At 47.7% G+C, this 16,839-nt stretch overlaps 1 protein-coding gene across 3 annotated transcripts in view; it reads right to left on the minus strand.

Annotated features, from left to right (window-relative positions):
- Positions 1-16,839, minus strand: part of NF2 (NF2, moesin-ezrin-radixin like (MERLIN) tumor suppressor) — a 484,134-nt gene that overhangs the window by 172,630 nt on the left and 294,665 nt on the right. For all 3 annotated transcript variants that reach the window (XM_086943228.1, XM_086943229.1, XM_086943227.1), the window contains exon 14: positions 2,043-2,170. In XM_086943228.1, the coding sequence (XP_086799354.1) occupies positions 2,043-2,170 (128 nt within the window). The remainder of the gene's footprint in view (positions 1-2,042; positions 2,171-16,839) is intronic.

The following is a 16,839-nucleotide window of genomic DNA, read 5'->3' on the forward strand; positions in this document are numbered from 1 at the left end:
GCGATGACCGCGAGGGGGCTCATGTATACGTTGAAGAGGGTGGGGCTGAGTGAAGATCCTTGTGGTACGCCGCAGATGACTTCAGTGGCCTCTGACTTGAATGGTGGAAGGCGGACTCTCTGGGTTCTTCCGGTGAGGAACGAGGTGATCCATTCCAGTGCTTTTCCTTGGATTCCGACGTTTCTGAGGCGTTGTAAAAGGGTGCTATGACAGACCGTGTCGAAGGCTGCGGAGAGGTCGAGGAGGATGAGGGCGACTGTGTCTCCATTGTCCAGTAGAGTTCGAATGTCGTCTGTTGCTGCGATGAGGGCGGTTTCAGTGCTGTGCTTGGCTCGGAAGCCGGATTGTGAGGAGTCGAGGGATTTGTTGGTTTCGAGGAATGCGGCGAGCTGGCTGTTGACCGCTTTCTCGATGACTTTGGCCGGGAATGGAAGGAGTGAGATAGGGCGGTAGTTTTTGAGTTCGGTGGGGTCAGCTGTGGGTTTCTTCAGGAGGGCGCTGAGTTCGGCATGTTTCCAGCTTTCTGGGAAGGTTGCGGAGTTGAGGGAGCAGTTGATGACGTTTCGGAGGTGCGGTGCTATAATGGAGTCTGCTTTGTTAAAGATGTGGTGAGGGCATGGGTCTGTGGGGGATCCTGAGTGGATAGAGTTCATCAGACGGATGGTGTCCTCAGTGGAGATTGGCTTCCAGTCATTGAGGATGTTCAGGGGGGGTGGGGGTCCTGCAGGGGGTTGGGTGGGTTGGTCTTTGGGTCGGTTGTCGAAGCTGTTGTGGATGTCTGCAATTTTGTTGTGGAAGAATGAGGCTAGGGAGTCGCAGAGGGCTTGAGAGGGGGTGATGTCGTTGGAGTTGGCTGAGGGGTTGGTAAATTCCTTGACGATGTTGAATAATTCCTTGCTGTTATGGGCGTGGTTATCTAGTCGGTCCTTGAAAGCGGCTTTTTTGGCATTCCGGATCAGTTGGTGGTATATGCGGGTGGCGTTTTTGAAGGCGTCTCTGGTGCTGGTGGTTGGGTCTTTTTTCCAGGCCTTCTCAAGGGAGCGACAGAGTTTCTTGGATTTCTTAAGATCATCGTTGAACCAGGAGGCCTTCTTGCTGCCTAGTTTGATTTGTCGTTTTTTCAGTGGTGCTAGGATGTCGGCGCTGTTGGATAACCATTGGGTGAGGTAGGTGGCTGCTTGGTCTGGGATTGAGGAGTGGGCTGGGGGGTTTTGAAGAAGCGATGAGGAGATTTGGTCGATGGTGATTTTGTTCCAGTTTCTTTGCAGAGTGGGTTGGGGGTGGTTGTTAGATGTGGGCTTGTAGTAGGTAAAGTGAACACAGCTGTGGTCAGTCCAAAGGAGAGCTGTGGTGTGGCTGAAGGAGACATGTTTGCTGGAGGTGAAGATAGGGTCGAGTGTGTGACCTGCGATGTGGGTGGGGGTAGTGACAAGTTGTTTAAGTCCGAGGTTGGTGAGGTTGTCCACAAGGGTGGAGGTGTTGCGGTCGTTGTTCTTTTCAAGGTGAAAGTTGAGGTCTCCCAAAAGGATGTAATCCTCGGAGGGGAGCGCGTGTGGAGTGATGAAGTCCGTGATGTCTTCACTGAATTGTGCGCGGGGTCACCCGCGCACATGCATGAATCTGGTGTGGGGTAAAACGGTAGAAGCACTTTATTGCCTTAGTCTATTCAGAACCAGATATGCATAATCTGTCTAAGGCAGGAAAGACTGATTGGGGTAATTAAAATCATTAGTGAAATGTAGAACCACAAACATCTGCTGAAACCCACAAGTTACATGATTATATGGCACCCATTATATGACTAGACACAGCTGGGAGCATACTGTATGACCTACCAGCATGAGCACTTAACAGCAGTTGAGACAACCTGGCACAGATATCCAGACACAGTAGCAAGATTAATAGACAAGACTCTGGCAGAGGGCCTGGAGTGGCACAGCAAGAGATGAGCACCCAGTGCAACTTTTCATTATTAGGAGCAAGAGATGTCACTTGCCAAATGTGCAATGATGCACAAAGGAGAAAATCGCTATGCTACTTACTTCTCTTTCTCTATCTCCATGGATAGCCTCTTCATGTCTGTGTCCTTGAAGTCGAAAGACAGGGTCTCACCCATCAAACTGAAGTTTGGGATGTCCGCAGGAAGAGATGGGGGGGTAGAGTTCACAGGCTGTAATCAAAATACCATATGTTAGAGAGAAATCTCACTGCACAAATAGGAAGTGATTTGTTATGGGGCCTTCCTCAGTGAAAACTACACAGGGGTGATTCAAAATATAAATTATGTGAAAGGAGAGCTATGCCATAATACTACAACATAAGAGCAGCACAATAACCAAACGAAATTATAGAATAGCCAATTTACACCTTTGCTGATTTAAAGTCAGAAAACAAAGATAACCAGAATGGGGCAAGCAGCCTCATTAAGGCTTCCTATTTCTACAATTACTCTCGAGGCACAGATGTGACATACTCAGCAGCTACGATTTTGATTTTCCTATACCAAGACTTCTTTTAAAAATTGACAGTTTTTATCCTAATCAGTTCTAGTGGGTGGTTATGCTTCACATTCATTAAAGTTTCCAGAGAAAATGTTAAATATTGCATTTGGGTCTCTGTGCATATTTTAATTGCTTATCAGATTGTAAACTATGAAAGGTGGAGGAAATGAAGCTCTTACAAAGCAAGTCTGGATAAACTGACTAGTGATCCTTTTCTTTTTACTGGCCACAACAGTTACTGTAAAAGGACTAATATTACCTAACGGGCTTTTTCAAACCTTATTTTAATTTAAAACAAAACCTATTAATGATGATCTAGCACACTTTTTCCAACTTTAACCAGAATATCAACTGTACCAAATAAAGAGTTTGGTAATCGAAATGTCCAGAATTGGTATCAAGCGACCCTAAATTGAAGTAAATAGTAGAATGATTAACCCTCTCTGCTACAGTTACACACTTAGATTGTGTCCTCCTTTCCCTTACAATGCCATCTCCTTGAATTGTTGTTTGTCTCTTGAAAAGGATGTACTCCTCTTGCAAAAGGCAAGATCTTCATCAAATGACCAACCTCTATCTTCCATCAGTGTCTGCAGCAATACACATTTTAAATTCTTTACCTTCTTCGACCTTCAAATCATTCATTTTTGGGAGGAAATGCCTGTCTTTAACCTTCTGTACATTCTTTCTATCGATTACACTGTTGCATCGTCTACTCTCTTAAAGATCCCCTTCTATCAAGGCAACAAAGTCTTAAACTCTGGTTTGGTGACCTTTAACACCGCCCATCAGCTAGAGCTTACTGGTTCTATGGAACAATAGGTGGAAATTCTTTTGTCAACTTCAAGGTAACTCTTCCACCAGTTTTAGAATTAACTTTTCCTTTTCGTCCAGCTCCTCAGCAATGCCCCTTATAGGCGCAAATAAAGGAACCGATCGGTGCACCACACATGTCTCACCTCCTCTTGTTCAGGATGAGCTCCAATAATAGAAATGTATCACAGGATAACCCAGCCTCTTCCTGGACGAGTTTATTATGACCTCTCCCCCCACCCCCCTCCACCACCACTCAAACACTTTTCAACTTACAGGACAGGTTTTCCGTGTGGAGCTATTCGAAAATAAGCTCTGCACACTCATTCTAGCTTCATCAATTTTACTGTTCAGTTAGTCACAAAAAAGATTTCTGGAAGCTAGGTGGTGCCAGAGTGCCTGGCTCCAAGATAGCCGCACTACTGTGAAGCTCCTTGTGCCGGGCTACTAATCTGTCATTAATTTGGCAGCTGGAGTGATAAAGAGCCACTCTATATCAAGAAGCGGCTATTGGAATTGCTGGGGATCCGAGCAAGCCACAAATTAGGTAGAAAAGAGTGGGTGGATCACTAAACGGCAACAAGGTGAAATCCACAACACGCCTTCAATAGGGCGGTCAGGAGCGGAGACTGTGGCGGCAGTATATAAGGCCCACGGAGTGGTAGTGCGATCTCTTTCCCAGCGGCTGGGAGAGTGCTTTTGAGGAAGAGATGACCCAGTGGAATATTGGCTGTGGACGCAAGAGGTCGTGTGGCTGTGCCAGGAGGACTGCGGCCTGGGAGGGCAGGCTGCCGGAGCACTGAATGTCCATGGACTGTGGTTGAGAAACGCAGGGGTGCAGCCCAAGTCCTAGCTACATCAGGGCCTGCCACCGGGGCGTGTTTCCTCTACCAGAGAGCTCGAGCAGGCCCTGCCTCTGGTGCTGATGGTGAGACACCTGAAAGGTGTGCACCGCTTCGGTGGAAGAGAGAAGGTTAAGCAGGGCACTGCGCCCTGAGCAGCCACGAGAAGAAGGCCCTCTGTGATGAGGGCCCATCCTTGGCATCGTATGTCCCTTTGGCAAAGTAGTTTTAAGTTCAAGTTTATTATTATTGCACAGTTAATTAAAACCACTGCAATCAATTAAAAGTTAAAAAGCATGAAATAACAGTACAATACCAGGTGCAATTAAAACACTAAAAAGCATGAATAACCGGTCAGAAACTGGTGCTTCCAGTGAGTGTGGTGTAACCCGAAAGGTGTATCTACAAGTACGATTAATCCTTTTTCGATTATTTGAACGTGGCTGTGTGATTCAAAATGGCGGCTGAACAGCTAGTTGGCGCTGGGAATGCTGGGTCACGATCGGGTGGCTCCTCCCTTAGAATACTTTCATGGAATGTGCGGGGACTGGGGGACAAGGTGAAACGTGGCCTGGTATTGAATGCGATAAAGAGGCACAAACCCCAATTGGCGCTCTTACAGGAGACACACTTTACAGGAGACACACTTGACAGGAGGGGCCACTAAGGCCTTAGATAGGAGAGGGTACAAGATGATGGTACACTCAGAGTTTATCGGGCTCAAGGGGGACTGGTATTTTGATTAAAAAATCCTCACACTTCATTCCATTGAGTACAAAAACTGATAGTCAGGGCTGCTTTGCAGCGTTGCAGGGGCAATGGGACGGTCGCCCTCTAACTGTGGTCTCGGTATATATCCCACCATCTCTTCATTCAATCATGCTTCCAACCCTTGGTGACTTTCTGTTATCTCTCCCCGAGAGTGATGTAATTTTGGGTGGGGATTTTAATGCTGCAGTAGATCTATAGCTCGATAGGTTTCCAGCGACTGCTTCACCTGGGGGGCCCTCTCGGTTTCAACGTTTTCTGACAGCAATGGGACTAGTAGATATATGGCGTCACGTCCATCCCCAGGACAAACAGTACACGTTCCATTCCGCAGTCCATAACAGCCTTTCCCGGATAGGCTACTTCCTGGCTTTAGGTGAAGGTTTACAGCGCGTAGATACTGCAGACATACACCCTCGAGGCATTTCAGACCATTCCCCGATTACTCTAACTATCTCCACCCAGGCTAAATCACGTACCCGCATATACCCCATACAGGCATCATACCTAAAAATCCCGAAAATTAGGAAAACCCTCCAGAAGGCTACAACGCAATATTTTGATGAAAATGTGGCTACTGTGGCCTCCTCCGAGGTGCTATGGGAGGCCTACAAAACAGTATTAAGAGGGCAAGCTATAAGCACTATCGCGATCCACAAAAAGGAACAGACGGCTGAACATTTTAAGCTCGAGCTAGCACTACGTGAAGCAACAACTTCACACAAGGCTAACCCTACAGACGACACGGCACATATCCTAGCACTCCATCAGCGATTATACACAGACCACATTCGCCTCGCGGTGCAGGGGCACATCATTGATACACAGAATCGGATATATGATGTAGGCGATAAGGCGGGAAGGATGTTGGCCTGGCTTGATAAAAGGGGGGGTAGCTCCAGAGGGATTCAACAGGTGAAAGACAGAAATGGTGTGACGCAAACTAACCCTGAATTGATAGTGGAGGCACTGGCGGCACACTTTGAACAGGTATATACTCCGGAAAGGGAGGTGACTGCGGTCATGGCACAGAATGCACTGAGTAGAATAGAAACCCCAGTACTACAGCCAGAGGCAATTGCCGACCTAGATGTGGCCATCACTTGTGATGAAATACAGCTTGCCATACGAGCGCTCAAACCTGGAAAAGCACTCGGGCCGAACGGCATTCCAGTGGAATGGTACCAGTCCCGGTCCGAAGACCTTAGTCCATATTTGCTAGATATGTATGAGGAATGCAGAGAGAAGGGTGTGCTTCCGCTAGATCAGAGAACGGCCACTATAGTAGAAATACCCAAGCCTGGAAAACCACAGGAAAAGTGCTCCTCATATCGCCCCATCTCCTTACTAAACGCAGAAGGCAAAATCCTGGCTAAACTCCTGGCTAACCGATTGATGGCTCACCTACCTGATCTTATTCATCCAGATCAATCAGGATTTATGCCCCATAGGAACACAGCACTAAATCTTCGTAGGGTACATGGGGTACTAGCGAGGGCAGACATGATCCCAGACAGCGCAGTCATACTGGCCCTAGATGCGAAAATGGCTTTTGACTTGGTGGAATGGAACTAGCTTTTTGAGGTGTTGGCCTGTATGGGCTTCGGCCCAAACTTTATATCATGGGTTAAACTGTTGTACGCGGAACCGATGGCACACGTGGTGGCAAATGGCCACATTTCACGTACGTTCTCGCTGGGGAGAGGCACCCGACAAGGCTGCCCCCTATCTCCTTTGCTCTTTGCGATAGCCCTAGAGCCACTGGCTAACCTAATAAGGCAAACACCCTTACTTAAAGGGATACAATGGAAGGAGGGTTGGGAAGACCGACTGTCCCTCTATGCAGATGACATGCTGGTGTACTTAACAGACCCCGAACAAGGCGTACCGGCACTTTTGAATCTGTGTGACGAACACGGCAAAATTTCGGGCTATACCATCAATTGGAACAAGTCGGAGCTCTATGTATTGAAAGGCCAGACCCCGACGCTCGGACCGGACTGTCCCCTAAGACTAGCTGGTTCCTCGTTCAAGTATTTAGAGATCCATGTCACGCGGGACCCACTGGAATACATGCAACTGAATCTGACGCCACCACTGGAACGACTTAAGCAAGACGTTAAATTCTGGGCAGGGTTACCATTGACAATGCTGGGAAAGGCAGCATTATATAAAATGATGTCCTTGCCCCGCTTTCTGTATATCCTAGAAAACACGCCCTTCTCTGTGGCACCAGGGTACTTTAAAAAGGTGGCAGCAGTTGTCTCTGGGCTGCTGTGGTGTAATCGTCCAGCGCGCATAGCACAGATCAAACTACACAGAGGCTGGTATGATGGGGGCATTGCATTGCCGAATCTGCACCTATATTACTGGGCGGCGCAGCTTAAGCCCATTAATCAATGGATACATGCCTCACAATCTGATCCAGCTTTTCAAACAGATAGGGCGCAACTGGGTATCAACAATATGCTTGCCCCACTCTATGACCGACGTAGAATAAGACCCCTAACGGGGCCTACCAAACTCACGGTGGAACTGTGGCATGTGGCGACGGCAGCACTGGGCTAGAAGGGGAAAATTACCAGACTCACCCCGCTCTGGGACGCACGTGCATTAGGAAACCTGAGATACAGTAAGGGCTTCTCTCAATGGGACTCCATCGGAATATCCACGGTGGGTGACATGTGGGAGCGGGGCGAAGTCATTTCATTCACCCGCCTGAGGGAATTGTACGACCTGGGGCCACACGAGTCGTACCGCTACGTTCAAATACGCCATGCTCTGCTTGCAGCCATCCCCACCGGGTCGACCATACCAGAGTCCTCACCGTTGGAGGATCGCCTCCTCACTGATTTTATGATAGAAAAAGCGACATCACTGACTTATCGTAAAGTCATGAACAACTTGCCTGACCCGCTGGCGCCCCTGAAGGAAAGATGGGAACGGGAAGTAGACGCCCTAGATGAACATGAATGGAATGAGGCATTGGCGTCACCAAAAGAGGTAGGCATCTCAGCTAGGCTGAGACTCGTCCAGCTTAAGGTCCTGCATAGGGTATATTATACAAGAACACTCCTACATCGCATCCACAGAATACAACACCCTTTCTGTCTACGTGGCTGTGGGGAAGAGGGTACCTTTTTCCACACACTTTGGGATTGCCCACGCATACAAAATTATTGGCGTCAAATATTGCGTACTGTATCACAGACCCTGGAGGCCTCGCTCCTCCCGGAACCAAGGCGCTGTCTTTTAAACGTGTGGGAACAGACTGACATATCCAGACATGGCCAGCTCTGGGTGACATTGGGCATGATTGTGGCGAAAAGAGATATTGCTCAGCGCTGGGGGGCAGCAGAACTACCAACGAAGTCGCAGTGGTGCATGAATATGGACAAGATAATGGTAACTGAGAGGGCGGTATATTTAAGCCGTGCGTGCCCTGGTAAATGGAATAAGGTATGGTCCCCATGGAATGTGTATCGTGGTGAAATATGTGACCCTCTGCCAGAGGATGACCAGTTAGAATCAGATGATGAGGGGGGGTAGACTGAGGGGAGAGGGGGGGGATGGGAAATGCCACACGGATGCGAACGGAGATGGGGGTATGGTCCTCCTCCACTTCGGTTAGGAACTCCAGACAACAGATAACAACATACACTGCCATATGAATCTTCAGTACAGCTAAACTGCACTAATATTCTTATTTTTTGACCGAAATGTGATTTCCTGATTGTTCTTTTTGTTATTTTTATAAAAAACAAAAAACAAAACCTCATTTAACTTGCAATGTGATATTGAATTTACACCTTCACTCAAGTTTGTGATGTGCCTTTTGCCGGTAGCATTGCGACTATACTGTGGACTTCCTTTTTAACTTGGCTATCACGGCTCATTTAATAACGGCTGGCCCCACTGGGTTGTAGGCAGACTGCTGTGTAACTGTATGAAGGTATAATAAAGGTTTTTATAAAAAAAAGCATGAATAACGGTACAATGTCAAATACGCCATAGTTGCAATTTACCATATGTGCTGTGTCTATGCTACCAAGTCTCCATAGTTATACAGCCTACCCTGCACAGATGAACATTTAGCACATTTTGAAGGTATGACAATTTTCTAGATGGAGTTCCTAGTGTTCATAATTGCATTGTGTTGGAACTCTACAATTTCATATGAATGTTCGAAAAATGCAGTGACACTTTGGGGCAAAGAGTGCCCAAACGGTTACTAAAGTCAAAATGAAGTGTATGCTAGAGCGGCCCCCCCTAGTTTACATAAGTCCTGCAGCAGTCAATTTGTTCCCCAAATGTCTAAGTTCAAGGGGGATAGCAGGGCTCAGGGTTTGTCTGTCCAAGTGCTAATTTAAATGCTTATTAGCAGCAAGGTGTAGTCAGGCCAGTTTATTCAGTGGATGCCACTCCATTGTCTGTGTAGACTTTTGGACAATATTGTGCAGATTTGCATACATTGGCAAAGCAGAGGAGGAACAACAGTGTAACACCAACGGAGTGGGCAGAAAAAGTCCATATGCTACCCCTTGAAGTGAAAGGGCCTGAGTGGGGTGGAGGGGATTGTATGATCTCCCTCTCCCCTCGACATTGGAAGTGAACTGGAGGAGATGGAGCCCTAATCTGGGTGCCTGGGCCACACAGGGCCATAATCACTCATTTTGCCTGGTAAACCCGGAGGCGCAGCCCCCCAGGCTATTGCCCTTTAGAAGCACAGTGTGTGCTGGCTAGGAGGGCCCTACAAAAAAATGCATACACAGAACTGACCCTGCACCGTGGGATAGGGGATGCAAAACAAGCCAAACTCCCATTCAAGGCACAGAACACCAGCAGGGTCCAATCAATGGACAGAACACCCACATCTACTGAAGAGGGGGCAGGATGAGGAGGGAATGCACATAAAGTCTATCCTACTACAAAAAAAGAAAAGCCTCACATCCATAGATGGAAAATGAGACCCACTAACAGTCGGGGTGACTAAAATGACTAACACCCTTAACAAACACAAGAAACAGATTACAGCTATAGAGTCTCGCATTTTCACCGTGGAGGATGACACAGTTGGGCATGATGAAAAACTTAGACATGGCAAAAGTTTTGAAACTCAAAGCTAAAAATGAGGAGTTACAAGCACACTGAAGGCGTAATAAACGAAGGATCTTGGGAATACTGGAATACACTATTGTTGGCAACCTGACAGACTACATTAACACCCTACTAAAATGCTATTCAGACCGGGCAACTTCTCACCACTTTTGATGGTGGAGCTAGCATATCGCTCGCTGGTGCCAATACCCGTCCTTCCCCCCAGAAGCACAGCCTCGCCCAATAATAGCGAGAGTATTACATTTCAGAAGCGCTGCCCTTTGCTAGAGAGAAACAAACATTGACACACAAAGGCAACTCCTTTGCTCTGTTCCCAGACTTCACCATGGCGGTGCAGAAGGCAAGTCAGGAGTATCTGCCGTAAAAACATAGGATGCAACAGATGGGCATTCAGTATGCCATGCTCTACCTGGGACACCTCAAAATCGCATAGAAGGACAAATCTTGTGCTCTTCAACCAGCGAGTGCATCACAATTTGCAAAACACCTGTTTGCCTCACGGTAAGACTCCGCCAAGCCAAAGAATGCATCGGATGAGAGCCTCAGCGACGTGCAATAAAACAGTGACTTGACAGTTCGAAACAAGTCCTAGAAGATTACTAACATGAACTATATCTTGCGCTCTCTTTCATTGCTAATGAACTGCTGGTGCCTCTATCACTGCTACTCACATGACAGAGACAGCACTCTGTGCATTATTTAAAGACTCAAATTGTCAGAATAAGGCCCACATGCAATCTAAACACATCCAGTCACCTGGCTCTTTCGATTTCTTCAACCGTCAGGCATCCAGTTCAAGTTGGGAGATGTTAATAGAACGAAACTCTGGATTCCCACGGTGGGTGATCCCCTCATGGCTTATTCTTTAAATGATGATTGAATTGTTCATGTTCTTTTTAAGTTTTGTACGTTGGTTTGGGGTAATTCGCTCGTTTGCTTGGGTGTCTGGTGTGGGAGGGGGAAGAAACGGGGACATCATACTGTGTGCGGCGCAAGAGGAATCATCCTAGTTCATAGGTTCCTCGCATGCTAGAGGCCACGGCCACAGAGACACTACATACCTTTAAAAAGATGGACAAGAAATACATATAGCCAGTTATGCACAGTAACACTAACCACCCTATATCCATTAGACTGCTGACTTGGAACATTCGAGGATTAAATAATCCTTGTAAAGTACAGCTGGTGCAGGCGTATCTGGATAAACACAAGACAGATATAGCTCTCCTAAAGGAGACTCAGCTAGGTCTGTGTGGATCAACTCGCAAATTACTCCTCATATACCTAAAAAAAAAATTGAAGCTGGGTTGTGTATTGGCCCCAACCGTGTTCAACCTCTTTGTCTCTGATCTCTCCACCGACCTGGACAATTGCAACCATCATGACCCGAACTTGGGGGGCTTAACTCTATCGAACCTCTTGTACGCAGAGGACCTCCTACTAATCAGCCGTACTCCATTCGGCCTCCAGCATCTGATAAACATCACAAGTACCTTCGCTGACAAAAATGGGCTGACCATAAATCTGGAAAAATCTAAAGTAATGGTTCTAAACCAAGTTCCCAACAAACTCTATCCACGATGGTCAATGAATAATCAGCTGCTGGTTCCAGTAGAGGAGTACAAGTATTTGGGAATCATATTTGAGAGAAACTGATCCTTTTCTAAACAGAACGCCTCCATCAAAGGCAGAGGGACTGTATTGGCAGTTGCTTTAAAAAACATCAAGCAAAATAACTGGCCCTAGCCTTCTCCCTTTGCTAGAAGTGCTTTGAGCGCGGCTCCTTCCCTCCATCACTTACAGAAGTGAAGCAATGAGAGGTAGAGATGAAGTCACCCTGGACATTGTGGTTGCTAAGGCCCTAAGAATAATATTCAATCTTGCACAATTTACCTCACCAGCGCAAATAAGATTAGAATTTGGACTGCTAAAGCAGGAAATCTCACGGAAAAGGGCATACGCCAATTGCTGGTTCAAAATAAAGGGGGCCGTGCCGGGCACATTGAACTCATATCTGTGGTTGGAAATCTCAAAGAGAAATGATAGCCCAGCGAAGAGTTACCTTCAATCATCAATCAAGCGGTTAGCTTTACAGGACCTATGGGACTCATGCTTACCCCAGAAAAGCTTCAAGGTCCTGGTAAATAAATCAGTAAAGTCTGTATCTCTCGCAGAAGATAAAGCTGCCCTTAGTAGGAGGGCCCACGGCTGGTTCGTAATTCAGAGCTATGTGTCAGCAAAGCCCCAACTATACCTAGGAACAGGTTTTGCCACAACAACAAAAGAACGGTTCCTTCATCTGAGGCTGGGAATCTTACCAGCAAAGCCCCACCTTCCTCCATGGAAACGTACAACCTCCTCTAACTGCTGCAGACTGTGTGGAAATTTAAACGAAGACATAATACATGTACTATGCATCTGCAACGGCTTGAGAGCGGAAAGGAGACAGTTCCTAAAACAGCTCCTGATTACAAGTCAGGTTTGATCTTGTAGAGAGGCGGTAAAGGCCTGTTTCAAGGGCAGCAACATCCGCCTGTCTTGCAGCCTTGTTCGGTTTATGAGGGAAGCAAACGCAAAGTTAAGTCGGGAAGACCCTCAAGTTATCGGTCTTTATCCTATCCCAGCATGCTTATGAGTCAAGGACAACAACCGTCTCTACTAGTGCTGTGATTAAGACCTATGAATACCTCCTTGGTTGCCAAGCTCTCAGCAGTCCGCACGGCCTGGCTTCGAGCTCATCGACTTGTATTCTCCACAAATATCATTTCTTGGGGTGCATTCATCCACGAGAACAAGCCTTATGCTGATCTATCTTTTTAACCATGAAGAACTATCTTACCTATAAGTTTTTTATTCCTTTGTAATTTTATTGAACTACAACATATTTGTAATCTTTTAGCATCATTTAAAGGAGAAGCTGCATCTTGTGAATTAATGTTTTACTTGTTTGTGAAGGTTTTAATTAATCATGCAATAAAGTCATTACTGCTCTGTTAGTTATAAGAGACACCCCGTTCAGGCTAGTGCAGGAAACTGGGTCGAAACAATCTATTCCAGTCATTCATTGGCGGAAAACAAGTCACACTCATCATTGTTAAGGCCCCAACACAGACAATCCCAAATTTTTCAGGAAGCTGTGTGCTGAGTGTGTTACACTGTCCCCCCAAACGCCATTATAGAGAGGAGATTTTAACATAGTGTAAGATAAACTAATGAAGTACTCTAATGCTGCTACCTGCACACACCATGTAGCGGTCACTAAGATGAAGGGCATCCTGACGGACGGGGGACGTGAGAGATATTTGGAGACGCAGACTTCCTGACGTGAGAGGGAGATCCAAGTCTCCACTGCACATGCATCGTGGGCACAGCTATAGTAATGGGTGGGTACATGCGATTTTTGCGGTTGGACAGTTGCGGTAAACCACCTTCCATGCTCAACTTCAGATGATAGAGCTGCAAACGCCTCAACACCAGGCTTTCACATGGCATCTGTCCCCTCTGCCCTCTTAGACGCAGCATTTAGGGACAAAGTCCAGGCTGAAACAGAGGACTACTTTCAAAATAAGGAGCACTCTATGTCCTTTGTGGTCACTCTGTGGGAAGCATTTGAGAGATATATATATATATATCAAAACAATTTGGGGTGCGGAGTGCCATAAGGAAGAAGCTACATAGACTCAATTGCAAATTATGAGCACTCAAGAGCAAGTCCATAAGCCGGTGCACAATGCTACACCTAACTCGGATGAGGAAACTACTCACTGAGTTCACGGAAACAGCAGACCAAGAGGTCAAACACTTGCACAAACATGACACAGCCAGTACAAATGGCAAGTCGGATAGGCTGAGTAAAAGACTAACCTTTTCCTACTTACTCAGGCGGCCACCACAGGACATTGTGACTTTGGTGAGAAATGACTGCACGCTTAAATACGATGCTGAATCTATATTGACCGAATTTGTAATGTATTAAACACATCTATATGCTTCTTGCACACATACCTCTAGAGATGACTTTTCCACATATTTTGACCACCTTGCCTTGGCTGGAAGGCCTCGCAAGCAACTACTTGAGGCGCCGATCATGGTACATGAAATCACAGCAGTGATATGGAGCCTCCCCACGAATAAGGCGCCCGGAAGGGAGGCTATAGGTTTCTTGTTGAGTTCTATGGAGCATGCTCATAATTACTGGCGCCCAGACTTCTTCAGGTCTACGAGGTGCTGGCTCAAGGAGGAGAGGGCTCTCTCCATACTTTAGGAAAACTATCCTGGTTGCCCTACTGAAGCCAGATAAGCTGCCAGAGTACTGCAAGTCATACCATCCACCGTTTTTCCTAAACACAGACGTGAAGATATTAGCTACGGTTCTGGCCAACTGACAGCTTCTCCTACTGCTGAACCTGGTTCTATCCGACCAGACTGCCTTTGTGCCAGGACGGTCCAAGGCACACAAACTGCAAACAATCTATGCCCTCCTTAACCAACTGAAACCGGAGATGGAGGCAGTGGTAGTCTTCCTAGATGCCACTGAAGCTTCAGACTCCTTAAAGTGGGAGTTTCTTTTCACAGTATTAAGCAGAAAGGACATGCCTGACAGCTTTGTGGCCTAGATCCGACTACTCTATATGAGATCTACTACCAGAATCTGTCTCAATGAGCTACTGTCCGATCCTCTCCCTACATAAAGGGGTACCCCGTCAAGGTTACCTTCTGTCCCCACGGTTTTATGCGTTTGCAACAGAACCCCTTGTGTGCACTGTCAGGCAACTGCATGGATATAGGGGGCTGCAGTTTACTCCCAGAAATCTCAATCTCGCTATACGTGGTCAATATAACATTGTACCTGAAAGACCCAGTTCAGAATATAGTCCCTGTTATATGTGAATTTTTCATATTTAATACGTTGGCGGATATAGGTATCAACTGTAACAAGTCAATGAGTTTCCTCTCTACTAAGGCCACAAAAGTGCGGGAAGTGTAATTCCCTCTCCAGTGGTGCACAATTTCAGTCAATTATCTGAGGGTATGGGTCAACTTAGATAGAAACAGATTGATTACGGAGAACTATGGCAAGTCGATAGCGCTCATAGAGGAGAAGGTGAAGAGATGAATCAACTTCACACAGTGGCTCTTCAACTGCGCCGACGACCTCGCACCACAGAAGAACCCTCCCAGCAGACCCGGCAGCAAGAAAGCCTCCTGGTTCACCGACAAACTCAAAACATCCAAGAAAAGCTGCTGCACCCTTGAAAAAGCCTGGCACCACGACCAGACCAAAACATGACTGCCCTCAAAAACGCCACCGGCAAACACCACCAGCTGATCCGCACCAACAAAAGGACAACATTCAAAGAACGACTGGACAACAACACCCATGACAGCAAGGAACTCTTCAGCATCGTCAAAGAGATCTCCAACCCAAACGCCGGAAACAATGACATCACACCCTCGCAAGACCTCTGCGACTCACTCGCCAACTTCTTCCACCGCATGATCGCCGACATACACAATAGCTTCGGCGCACAGACCACGCATTCAACCACCGAACCAACACGCCCCATCACCACCCTCTGCAACTGGACCCCAGTCAGCACCGAAGACACCACCCGCACGATAAACACCATCCACTCTGGATCACCAACCAACCCCTGCCCCCACCACGTCTTCAACAAGGCCAACTCCATAATCGCACCCCAACTCTGGGACATCATCAACATCTCCTTCAGCACCGCCACCTTCCCGGAGAGCTGGAAGCAGGCCGAGCTCAGCGCCCTCCTGATGAAACCGACAGCGGACCCCACCGACCTCAAGAACTTCTGCCCCATCTCGCTCCTCCCCTTTCCTGCCAAAGTCATCGAGAAGACAGTCAACAAACAGCTCGCCACCTTCCTCGAGACAAACGGATCCCTCGACCCTTCGCAGTCCGGCTTCCGAGCCAACCACAGCACCGAGACCGCCCTCATTGCAGCCACCAACGACATCAGATCCCTGCTCGACAACGGGGAAACAGCGGCCCTCATCCTACTGGACCTCTCTGCAGCATTCAACACCGTCTGCCACCGCACCCTAGTACAGCGCCTCAGCAACATCGGAATCCAAAGGAAGGCACTGGAGTGGATCATCTCGTTCCTCGCCGGAAGAACCCAGAGAGTCCGCCTCCCACCGTTCAGATCCGAGGCCACCGAAGTCATCTGCGGCGTACCACAAGGATCCTCACTCAGCCCCACCCTCTTCAATGTCTACATGAGCCCCCTAGCAGCCATCGCACGCCAACACAACCTTAACATCATCTCCTACGCCGACGACACCCAGCTGATCCTCTCCCTCACCAACTACCCCGCCACCGCCAGAGCCAGCCTACACGAAGGGATGAAAGACGTCGCCGAGTGGATGAAGAACAGCCGCCTGAAACTGAAATCAGACAAGACGTAAGTCCTCATCCTAGGATCATCGCCCTCCGCCTGGGACGACTCCTGGTGGCCCATGCTCTGGGCACCACCCCCAAGCCAACGGACCACGCACGTAACCTGGGCTTCATCCTGGACTCCTCCCTCTCAATGACCAGACAAGTCAATGCCGTATCGTCATCGTGCTTCAACACCCTGCGCATGCTCCGTAAGATCTTCCGATGGATCCCCACCGAAACCAGGAAGATAGTCACCCAGGCACTCGTCACCAGCCGACTGGACTACGGGAACGCCCTCTACGCGGGAACCACTGCCAAACTACAGAAAAGACTCCAGCATATACAGAACGCCTCCGCACGATTCATCCTGGACGTCCCACGCCGC

The sequence above is a fragment of the Lissotriton vulgaris genome, chromosome 11, assembly GCF_964263255.1.
Source record: "Lissotriton vulgaris chromosome 11, aLisVul1.2, whole genome shotgun sequence".
Taxonomy (NCBI): domain Eukaryota; kingdom Metazoa; phylum Chordata; class Amphibia; order Caudata; family Salamandridae; genus Lissotriton; species Lissotriton vulgaris.